We start from the raw sequence: 12,683 nt of genomic DNA on the forward strand, positions 1-12,683 counted from the left end.
CTAGTGTTTGAAACAAACCTGTTGGACTTTAACCTGGTGTTGTAAGACTTCTTACTGTGCTCACCCCAGTCCAACGCCGGCATCTCCACATCAGTTTCAAATCAGGGTAGGGAACATGACCCCCTGGATCATTTTTGGATCCCAGCCCTTCACCACAACTGCATCGCTCACCCAACATGTCATTGAAATGTAGATGCCTTAGCTTCACCGGAGGTGAGCTCAGCGCCCAGTTGGTGGTGCTGAGCATTATCAGGAAATGATGAGCACGAACAAGAAAGTCAGCCAGTAACCACATCGGGGCCTGTCACTACCTTGCCAAAAGAGAGCAGAAAGAGCCTTGTAGAGTAAAGGGTTATCATCAGAAACGTCCATAATGCCTAGAATGACCGAGAAGAGAGATCTGGAAGGAGGAAAAACTCCAACCTCATGTTGAGATCCAAGGCTAGGATTTTCTGGTCCTCCCCATATTGGGAATCATTGCTGGAAGGATGGAAAGTTTTGGGACACCAAAATTTGGCGGGTCCAGTCATTCCTGCCGCAAATGGGTAAATGATTGTTGTAAATAAAGAGGAATGGTTTTAAGAAACTAAGACTCAAGCAGTATAGATTGGCAAAGCAGATCATCCCCAAAACCCCCGTTTAGAGGTGTACCACACAACAAAACACACCTTGAAGGAGCAACAGAGTAACCATTCATGTAAGTGGCTATATGGCCAAATGAAAGTTAATGCACGATGCAGTGCAAGATGGCCTATTTCCTGACACTTTCCACTTTAAGCTTTCCAAATTAAAAATTCTGTTCTTGCCCTTCCCAGACCTTTAACATGCTTCCCAAGGAAATAAACCGGCCGTTAATTAGAGGCAAGTGGGTTCCTGACATCCCCTCCACCTGCCCTTTGAAAATTTAAGTGATCCTGGAGATGTCAGGATCCAGAGATGCGTTTCGGGAAAATCACTTCCAAATTAAACTCTCATTCATTCCCAATCTGGCTGACAATTAAAATGTGGCCCAGGCTCTCATGCTCAAGTATCCATAGAATTAATAAAATTCCTACAGTGCAGAAGAAGCATTGAGTCTGCACCAATCCTCTGAAAGAGTATTAAGGGCCCACATACCCTACCCAATCCCCGTAACCCCACCTAATCTTCACATCTTTGGACACTAAGGAGCAAAACATATTTCCATAATGGCGCAATGGCATAATGGCGAGGCAACTTCTTGCAAGCTGTGCCCAGCATATCCTCTAATTCCATCTTTTACTCTCTCCTTGTATAAAGTTGATCTTTTCTCTACGCCCTAGCTATGACTGTAACATTACATTTTGCTGTCTCTCCTTCCTTCCCTATGTACAGAATGTGTTGTCTGTACAGCATGCAAGGAACAATGCTTTTCACTGTATACTACAATAGTACATGTGACAATGATAAATCAAATCAAATTCAGCACGGCCAATTCACCTAACCTGCAAATCTTTGGACTGTGGGAGGAAACTGGACCACCTGGGAGACATGGGGAGAACATGCAAACTCCACACACAGTCACCCAAGACTCCCGGAATTGAGCCTAGTTTCCTGGTGCTATGAGACAGCAGTACTTGCCACTGTGCTGCCCCATGAATCCTATAAAACCTGCATTCAAAGATACCTTAACCGCATTCAAGAATCTGAATTCTCCTTCCAGAGTTTGGATTTAACTTCCTAATGATGCAGTCACTCCAAATATTCTGTCATCCATCACAATATCTCTGGCTGGATCATGCGGCAGAAACTGCATCCAAAATCAAAAATGTCCAAATTTTGCCACAAAATCAGCACGGGTCCAAATGGACCAACTTCAGACTCGGAAACAATTTTGAACCTAAGAGAAGGCTACAAAACTCTTTGTTTCCCAGTTTTAAATAAAACCCTCATAAAATCAAGTCCATTGTAATTTTTTTGGGGCGGTTGGATTTCTTGAGACCTTTGGATATTTGAATTTCCTCTGAATTAAAATAAAGTGAATTATCACACATTTCAGAAACATCTCAGATTATATTTTAATTCCATTCACAGTTGTTAGGTCCACAAGCGCAGCAATAATTTTACACACAGACAGCAATGTGGTGGATGCTCAGTGGATCCATTCTTGATGCTGTTGACTAGAAGGGTGTATTGGCCAGGACACCTAGAGAATCTCCTCTCTTCTTACAATAGAGCAATAGGACCTTTAATGCTCACCAGAACCTGCACACTGAGCTTAGGTTTGTTGGCTAATCCAAAGCATACAATCTCTAACAATGTAGCACTCCCTCAGCACTGCACTGGAAAGTCAATCTGAAGGGCAGCACGGTGGCACAGTGGTTAGCACTGCTGCCTCACAGAGCCGAGGTCCTGGGTTCAATCACGACCCTGGGTCACTGTTCATGTGGAGTTTGCACATTCTCCCCGTTTTTGCATTAGTTTCGCCCCCACAATCCAAAGACGTGCAGGGTAGGGGGAATGGGCATGCTAAATTGCCCCTTAATTGGAAAAAATGAATTGGGTACTCTAAATTTAAGAAAAAGGAAAGTCAATCAGGATGGTCTGCTCAGTTCCTGGAGTGGGGCTTGAATCCAAAATCTTCCAACTCAGGCAGCAGTCCTACTAACTGAGCCTAATTAATTGATGTGAGAGACTCTTATGTGTACCCAATGTTGTTTTTAAACACAGAAAGAATCCTTAAAATCCTTGCATAAGCCACTACTTCCTCAGCACACCATTCATGACGAATTAAGTCATCAAGAAAAACCGAGCATAGTCTATCATCAGCAAATGTGCAACAATATCTTGTTGCCAAAATATTTTTCCTTAACCCAAATAAAACTTCTCTGATAGTAAAAGCACTGAGATCTTGATATTACAAACCATTTTGCCAAGTTCCAGAATTTCCCTAATCATGGGACTTGACTGCACTGGTCTCAAAGATCTTAATGACATTACATTGGAACATATTCAATATCCTACAATATAATTGTAGGGGCTGGTTTAGCTCACAAGGCTAAATCACTGGCTTATAAAGCAGGCCAGCAGCACGGTTCAATTCCCGTACCAGCCTTCCCAGACAGGTGCCGGAATGTGGCGACTAGGGGCTTTTCACAGTAACTTCATTGAAGCCTACTCGTGACAATAAGCGATTTTCATTTTCATTTCATAATTTGAAAACCACATTCTATACCACCAATGTCTTAAGATGGTAATCTTTCCTTGATATATATATATTTTTTCAATGATGGTGCTGAAATGGATCTACAGTAGTAATGTGGAATGGGCTCATAGCGAAATGGCAGATTTTTCACAGCACCATATTTTATCATCCATTGCCTTGGAAGAATTCAAACTACAATTCTATAAACCTAAGTGGACGGGTGAAATCAGCTGCCAATTCGCTGCGGACCCCGCATGTTCTATTGGCCCCCGATATGTCCAAGGAAAGCAAATTAAAATTTTACAACATTCTCCCAGTTAAATTTATGTTAAAGGGCGTGAAGAAAGCAACTGAGCAAATTGACATTGTCCATTGATAAATAAAGTTGCAATTAATTGGTGTTATCAAGCATGAGATGGTGCTGATAAGAATGGACAAATATTATTCTTACTTAGTAACAGAACTTTCCATCTAGCCATTCAAGTTCTTCAAGATAAAGAACAATAGACCACTTTGCCATCTTTTGACAGAAACAAAGTGCTAAGTAAACCTGCCAAAAAAAGCTATGCACAGTTAATAGAATCCATATGTGCAGAAGGAGGCCATTCAGCTCCTCCAGTCTCTACTGACCCTCCGAAAGAGCATTCACTTCTCCCCCCATATCCCCATAATCCCATCTAACGTGCACACCTTTGGACACTAAAGGACAATTTAGCGTACAGAATGTGTTGCCTGTACAGCATGCAAGGAACAATACTTTTCACTGTATACTAGTACATGTGACAATGATAAATCAAATCAAATTCAATCCACCTAACCTGCAGATGGTTGTCACTGTTGCGGGAAACTGGAGCACCCGAAGGAAACCCAATCAGACACGGGGAGAATGTGCAAGCTCCATGCAGACAATCACCCAAAGCCGGAATTGGGCCCTGGTCCCTGGCCCTGTGAGGCAGTAGTGCCACCATGCTGCCCAGGTTACTTAGAACAGTTATGTCATAGTGAGAATCAAAGAATCATAGAATTTCCAGTACAGAAGGAGGCCATTCGGCCCATCGAGTCTGCACTGGCCCTTGGAAATAGCACCCCACTTAAGTCCACATATCCACCCCTATCCCCATAACCCAGGAACTCCATCTAACCTTTTTTGGATACTAAGGGCAATTTATCATGGCCAATCCACCTAACTGCACATCTTTGGACTGTGGGAGGAAACTGCAGCACCCGGAGGAAGCCCACGCCGAGACAGGGAGAACGTGCAGACTCTGCACAGACAGTGACCCAAGCCGGGAATCGAACCTGGAACCCTAGAGCTGCGAGGCAACTGTGCTAACCACTGTGCTACCGTGTGCAGAGGCAGCATACACTTGGGTGAAAAAAGAATTGAACAATTTTCTTACTTTCAAAAGTATCAGTTTTAAAACGTTTACTTCCAGAGGCATTTATTTGAACCAACAGCCTCCATATATATATACATTTCACAGTAATTATTCAGTGACGATTGAATATGATTGCCAATACTACCTGTAGGGTGATTTGGGGTCAAAACATGTCTTTGTTACATCAGTCACATTTGGATCGCAGCAATCACCATCATCAAAATTGTACAGTTCATCATTGCATTCCATATCACACACCCCATCTCCTTTCTTCTTTAGCAAAGAGGAACGTCGCAGTGGTTTGCAATCTCCACCATCATTTCCTGTTAGTGTGTGGTCACATTCCAAGTCGCAGTCCCCGTTTCCTATTTTACTTATGTCACAATTGGCCAAAATAAGACGATTTCTCAGAGAGGAATTTTTAACATCCAAAATTGTAAGATCCCAGGTGATGTTGTACAGATGAAAGGCATTGTTTAAGTGCCGGTGCTGAAGATCTATTTGTTCTCTTGTAACAGTTGGCTTTTGAAGATCGTCATCGTAGATGTTGACAACTCGGTAGCGGACAGACTTCAGCTTGCGGAAGCTGAAGAGTTTATTGTAGCTTGTTATGACTTCCACATTGTCACAAACGGTTTGACCACAAGGAGGGGGCTCCAGATGAGCATTCGACAGCCAGCCGTTGTGATGCTTTGTTTCCATTTGAGGATATTTGCTGTCTTTTACAGTTAGCCAGTGCACCTCCACATCCTCGAAGTTGTCGTGAAGGACCAGCTCGTTGTTTCTCTGAGCACGGTGCTTCATGTCGTGAATTATTTTCCCCTGAACTCTTCCTTCATTCCACAAACTGAAGTCGGCCATGTAGCCGCGATAGTTCTGATTCTGGAAATTTCCACCAAGCATCAGTGCTTTGCACTTTTTGCCCAAGGGGCTGAAGATGTCACCCACTTGCTCATTGCTCACGGCAACTTGGGCGCCATTAACATACAGCTTCATTTTACGTCCATCATACGTGACTGCCAAATGTACCCACTCGTTAGCGTGGTATTTCTGGTGGGCTGTGATGGTGGTCATTTTGCGAGCTCTATCTGTTTTTAGAGAGAAGAAGAATCGTGGATCCCTGTTACCCGAGTCACTCACGGTCTGAATCCCAAGAGCCCATCCTCTGTCCCGGGATGAAGAACATTTGTCGTAAAGTCCTACATCCAAGAAACATAAAAGGCTGTAAGATGTTTTGAAAGAAAGATTTTTCACACATTATTATGACTCACAGGATAGCTGGAGAAGACAACTGAGGGATATACTTTTACATCACATTCAATGAGCTAGAAACTCAGCAATTTATACAAACTGTGCTTCTGCACTTGTGCAGCATATTATTGTCAAACAGAAACATTCACTGGATTTTGCAATTTAGAAATTCCAGATTTACCCAATGCTGCCAACCACTGTCCAAAGAACACCTATCCCCATCAAAACATACCTGTTGCGCATTGTTACCCTGTGAGGTGCAGTATGTTCTTTTACCATCTGAACCACTGTTAGACAAGCCGATGATAAGTTTAAGAGAGAGTTTTGGGTAGGCCAAGGAGTGAACTGGATTTATTAAAAAAAGATTAATTCATTTTGCGAAGTTTTTTTTTAAAAAGCAAGTCACTTTTCACTTCAAAACAGAGGCCATCTGCTAACAATCAGTCATTAGTAGTATGGTCTAATGTCAACAGAGTAAAGGTTACGTGAACATTTCGCTATATTTTCTTGAAATTTACCTCACTGATGGGAAAGTGAAAAGCAAAATGGTACGTTTCTGCAAGACGTTATTTTCCTAGGGGCTCTAAAATCCCCTTTTCCTGTTTCCTTTGGAAGCAGATGTCAAGTTCAGGAAGGTAATGTGTTTATACACATGAAGGAAAATTTTCGTACAATCAAAAAAAAAGCTCAAGTATACTAGTTTTTTAAAAAATCGTTGTGAATTGACTACAAGTATTGCTTGTCTAGGTCATTTTAAATATAGTCCTTGCATACTCATGTAAAAGTCTTTGATCTGTTTTGGCATGGTGGTGCTAAAATGCCCAGTGTAGCAAACTCTCAGATGTCTCAGATTTAAAAATAACTACTCATGGTCTTGTGTTAATGTTCTGCTCTGAGTAAAATCGATCAAGCAAATGCCGAATTATAAACAGCCAAATAAATAAGTTGAAGACAATTCAATTCAATTCTGTTAATGACTATACATACCTACAGGTGAAAGAATGTAAGCCTCCTTTACCACAATTGCTCCATCAAATAATTTCATGAGAGTTTTCGGAACAAAGACAATAGAAGAGAATTGTAATCCTAATTTCTTCTCATATTTCAGCAGCCTTGGTCTCTCTTACTCTTGGCATTTATTTGCTGCCTCACTGTGCAGCACACAAGCAATAGTGACCCCCCCCCCCCCCCAATTCCCAGGATTGTGAAACTCAGCATGACAGGAACTGGTCTTGTGTTCTGGCTTTCTGTAATGCCCCCCTTTTCTCATTATTATCTTTAGCCTGTTTGTCTTTCAGAATTATATTTTGTACTTGGAACACAAACAATGTATTTTGTAGGTAAATTTGAACGCATTAGAATTCCATCAAGGCCCCTCATGCAGTACAGCATTATTGATGTATCAAATACACAAAAATCATTGGCTTGCACAGAAAGTGCATCCCGCATTTCACCAGCAACTTATTGGGAATTGAACTGAGAGACTAAATTCTCAAACAGCAAACAGCAAATCAAGAGAAGTAAGTGACCGAGTCTCTGTATCATATGTTCAGACAATACATGACTCCCAATATGAGCAAGCAAGACAATCTCATATTTACTCTGGTCTTTGGCATATGATCTTGTGTTGGCTATCACAGTGCTCCTACCGTCCATTCAGAAATAGCAGATATAATGTAATAAGGGACACACTCTGGTTTAAACAAGCTATGTTCTTTGGAATTCAGAGTGCTGTAATTCCCACAATTTGAATCTAACTGCAAACACTTTCGGTTCATTTGAGTGTGCTTAAAATAAAGATTCAAGAACCAAGCAATCTGCTGCACGTGATGTTCTTTGTTCTTTGCATCAATGGGAAGTGCTCGACATGGATTATTGAGCGCCTAAAGAAAATGCTGCCCACCCCTACACCAAGGCACTGGAACAGTGTGAGTCCTGGGTCTGAATATTCACAAAACACATATTTCATCTGGTGAATTATTAAGGGAATTGAATGTGACTCAAATATTTATGAGCACGTAACCAATACAGTAAATGTCCAGTGTTTGCTCACTGGCTCGCCTATTTGTTGGTCTTTTTAGAATAATAATAATCTTTATTATTGTCACAAGTAGGCTTACATTAACACTGCAGTGAAGTTACTGTGAAAAGCTCCTAGTCGCCACACTCCTTGGGTCGACTGAGGGAGAATTCAGAATGTCCAATTTTACCTAACATCCCGTCTTTCGGACTTGTGGGAGGAAACCCAAGCACCCAGAGGAATCCCACGCAGACATGGCGATAACGGGCAGACTCCGCACAGACAGTGACCCAAGCCGGGAATCGAACCTGGGACCCTGGTGCTGTGAAGCCACAGTGCTGATAACTGTAGCACGGACCTTAGAAGGGACAAGCGCGAATGGGTAGAAACCAAGGATCTGTGCACTGTCCCCAACTTTACTTCCGGCTTTCCCAGGAACACAAACCTTTTCCTTCCCGATTCTACCTTTTCTCCTGGATTTTAAAAGCCAAGGTTGTCAGCTTGTTTAGCCTTATTCTTTTGAAACTTGGTGGCTCAGTTAAGGAGGAAAGTTTCATATCTTTCAACAGTTGCCGTAATCTCGCTGAGAACAGGAAGCTGTGAATTTTGTGGAGACCGTAGGCAGTGGTGACAAAGGCAAAGGGGAACAGACAACTTGACATCCGAAGTGGATGTTCTCTCAACTACCTTACATGGGGCTGAGGATGATGGATTCCCTGCCCCGTAACCTTCAAAACCTACCAAAGGGAACACCGGCTGACCCGCGGGCATTTAATTGCCCCTCAGGGATAAAAAGCCTGGCTTCAGAGATGTACCAATCAATCAGACACCAGCAGCAGCACTCCGGGAAGAGACTTGGGCTGCTGGGTCAGGATTTAGGTAAGTGTGCAGGGGTCTTGCCAGATGCAAAGCTGGAGCCCTTCAAAAGCCATTAAAGTCATGCACAGCGTAAGCAATGTGATCTCCACAGCCCCAGTACTGAGTTGTGGAAATTAAGAGGTGGCATTTCTCAATGGCAAAAGGAAATCCTACATTATAGGAAAAGACAGGAATGAAAATGGCTATTCAGCCTTTCAGAATTTGTATCCTAGTATTCCCCCCATCTCCCGGCTGAATGTATTCTGTATAGCCCAAAATATTATTGCCTCTCACTGTTTTTCCTGGCAGGTTATTCCAAATATTTATCAGTCTTTGACGAAAGTTGTTCCTTCACTTTTTCTTTGTTCTTTTCACACATTTCTATTCATGTCTTTTGATACTATTTTACTTGCTTTCTTTGTAGTAATGTTCAATTTGCTTTCAGAGACACTGACCATAATTTTTCAGTGTTTCTTAGACTCAGGGGTGGTCCTGTCCTGGAGGGCTGGGGAAATTCAAATGTTTCACCTTTGTTCCAAAAAAAGGGTGTAACGATTAGCCCAGCAAGTACAGGCCAGTCAATTTAACTTTGGTGGCAGGGAAACTGCTAGAAACAATAATTTGAGACACAATTTTTAGTCACATAGGCAAATGCAGGTTAATTAAGGAAAGTCGGCATGCATTCCAAAGGGAAAGTTGTGCTGGAGTTTAAGAGCTAACAGAGAGGGTTGGTGAAGGCAAGGCTGTTGATGTGGTGTACATGGACTTCTAAAAGGCATTTTATATGGTGTGGACAAAGTTATAATGGAATAAAATGTACATTAGCAACACGGCTGCAAAATTGACTGAGTGACTGGAAACAGAGAGTGGTGGTAATTGGATAGTTTTCAGGCTGGAGAAAGGTTGTCGTAGAGTTACCCATGGTTCTGTGTTGAGACCTTTGGTGATTGTCTCTTTAAGGGCAACATAGCAGAGTAAGAGTTGCCTGGCCTGGGTGACCAATTGGGACTCAGGGTGTGGAATCACCCTGGTTTAGCAGAGGGCTAAATCTAGCTGGCTTTGAAAACAGACCAAGGCAGGTCAGCAGCATGGTTCAATTCCCGTACCAGCCTCCCCGAATAGGTGCCGGAATGTGGCGACTAGGGACTTTTCACAGTAACTTCATTTGAAGCCTACTTGTGACAATAAGTGATTTTCATTTCTTTTTAATTTCATGTGTACAATACTGATTAATAAATACCTTTTCTGCTCACTAATGAAGTCTGTGAAAGTGCATCTTTACATCTGGCGGTGAGGATAAATTATCTTAACACTGCCTCTGGCCTGGCACCTGTGAGTATCCTGTTGTAATCAAAGTCTAAAAAAAGGTACTCACCAGAATGCCTCTCGTTGGGCGAATAGACCCATTTGGTTCCTCCACGGAGGACGAGACACAATATGTTGAGAACCTTGGGTATTATTTCCAAGAAAATGAAATAGGAGATGAGGAAAATGCAAGGCAATTTCCTAAGTGTTTGCGGAACTCTGATCTATAACCTTATTCACAGTCTTACAGCCCCAAGTGCGCAACTCCAAATTATTTAATGAGCATTTGGATTTAGTGAAAGCTCAATCGTAATGTCAGCCATCAGTCATACTCCAGAGATTCAAATTTAATTTGAGGGTCAATAACCGCAGGCGAACCGATTGCGACTTGTATTGCTAAAACGAAGCAAATAGCGGAATATAGTGATTTTCGATCCACCCTAAATGACATGTTACGGGATAGATTAATCTGGTGTGAACAATGATGCAATTCAGCACAGATGCTTGCAATGCTCCACATACATTTTAACCGAGCAATGGAGACAGTGCTGGCAATGGAAAGCATTGAGAAAGGTGCACAAGAGCTGCAGAATTCACAAAACAACGCCATTCTTCAGTTCGGGGAGGAACCTGCGGCCAGCGGTGGCACCAAATCCTCCGAAGAAGCTGCAAAGCAGGAAACAATTTCAGCCACCAACAAAACAAAACGGTACAGAATAGGCAATCAGCCAGTAATGGTTAAAGTGGAATGTTACCGATGTGGAGGTAACTGCATCATGTTGGCTTAAGGAGGCTGAGTATTTTTATTGTCGAAAAGAGGACATTTGATAAAGCAGTGCGGAGCTCAGTCAAGATCGGCAAGTAATGAATCAACCAAGATGTTATAAATATACAATTTAGAAGAGCATAGTGCCAATGATTCTGGTATTTACTCCCTGTTTAATCTAAAAACAGGCAAGACAGACACGATTAACTATAATGCTCTGGGTAATGAGAAGCCTCTTAAGATGGAAGTGGAGAAAGGGGCATCAGCCACTGTGATGGGAGAGCATAAATCTCAGTACCTAATAGAGGGAGTCCAACCAGTAAACTTAAAGAGCACGCCTGGCAAATAGAAGACTTATACAGGAAGTTAATACAAATAAGAAGCACCACAATGGTACCCATAAACTATGGACAACAGTCTATCCAGCTCCCAGTGGCAATAGTAATGAATAGAGGACCAAGCCTTCTTAGCCGTGCCTGGCTTAAAGAAATAAAGTTGAGTTGGACCGAGATTTTTCAAGTGTGGGAAGGGGGACTGCCTGCATAGATAAGAAAATACGAGAGCATCTTCTGTAATGAACTAGGCAAAACCAAAGGGTTACAAGGTAAGATTTACGTGGATCCAGAGGCCAATCCTGGATTCTTTAGGGCAAGACTAGTGCCATATGCTTATGAGAGAAAGTGGATACTGAGTTAAACAGGTTAGAAGAACTAGGAATTATCCAACCAGTTCAGTTCTCGGAATGGCCAGCAACTGTAGTCCCCATATTGAAACCGAACAAGACCATCTGCATTTGTAGCAATTAGAACCTAACAGCTAATCAGGATGCCAAGTTGGATAAATATCCAAGTTCAAGAGTGGAAGATCTAACAAATAAATAATCTTTATTGTCACAAGTAGGCTTACATTAACACTGCAATGAAGTTACTGTGAAAAGCCCCCAGTCGCCACATTCCAGCGCCTATTCGGGTACACAGAGGGAGAATTCAGAATTCTCTGTATGCAAAGCTGGCAAGAGGTCAACCTTACACAAAGCTGGATATGAGCCACACATTCCAGCAACTCGAATTAGATGACGCTTCCCAGGGTATGTCACTATATATTTTTTAAAAATTTAGATTACCCAATTATTTTTTTCCAATTAAGGAGCAATTTAGCATGGCCAATTCACCTGCTCTGCACATTTTTGGGTTGTGGGGGTGAAACCCACGCAGAAACGGGGAGAATGTGCAAACTCCACACAGACAGTGACCCAGAGCCGGGATCAAACCTGGGACCTCAGTGCCGTGAGGCAGCTGTGCTGACCACTAGGCCATCGTGCTGCCCTGGTATGTCACTATAAACACACACAAAGGCCTGCTCCAGTGCGTACACCTCCCTTTTGGCGTGTCTTCAGCATGAGAAATATTCGAAAGGATCATGGAGAGTCTGCTACAGGGACTACTGTGGATTGTAGTATCCCTTGATAATGTCCTTATAATGGGATCGACAGAGACTGAGCATTGAGAAAACTTAGAAGAGGTAATAAAGAGATTTCAGGAGGTTAGAGTTCACCTTAAGACAGAAAAGTACACCTTTCAAGTTGCTGATATAACCTATCCAGGACACCGTGTAGATGCACAAGGATGACACCCTGTGGAAGACAAGGTCAAAGTGATAAAGGAGGTGCATGCCCCCACATACACAACTGAACTCTAATCATTTTTGCGGATGGTAAACTACTATGGACTTTGTTTTTAACCAAACTCATCAATGGTATTGGCCCCCTGCATATTCTGCTAAAGAATTACCATTGTTGGGCTTGAAAGGCTCCCCAGTCGGAAGCTTTCAACAGAGTAAAGCAATTGCTGCATTTCTCAAACCTGTTAGCTCAACCGATCTAAAGAACTGAGATTGACCTGCGACTCCTCTCCATATAGTGTTGATGCGATGTTGTCGTAT

The 12,683-nt window shown here is 42.4% G+C and overlaps 1 protein-coding gene across 2 annotated transcripts in view; it reads right to left on the reverse strand.

Moving 5' to 3' along the window:
* The window catches only part of pappaa (pregnancy-associated plasma protein A, pappalysin 1a), a 375,278-nt gene that overhangs the window by 336,764 nt on the left and 25,831 nt on the right, over positions 1-12,683 (reverse strand). For both annotated transcript variants that reach the window (XM_038782243.1, XM_038782242.1), the window contains exon 2: positions 4,688-5,741. In XM_038782243.1, the coding sequence (XP_038638171.1) occupies positions 4,688-5,741 (1,054 nt within the window). The remainder of the gene's footprint in view (positions 1-4,687; positions 5,742-12,683) is intronic.

This window comes from Scyliorhinus canicula, chromosome 21 (genome assembly GCF_902713615.1).
Source record: "Scyliorhinus canicula chromosome 21, sScyCan1.1, whole genome shotgun sequence".
In the NCBI taxonomy this organism is placed as follows: Eukaryota; Metazoa; Chordata; class Chondrichthyes; order Carcharhiniformes; family Scyliorhinidae; genus Scyliorhinus; species Scyliorhinus canicula.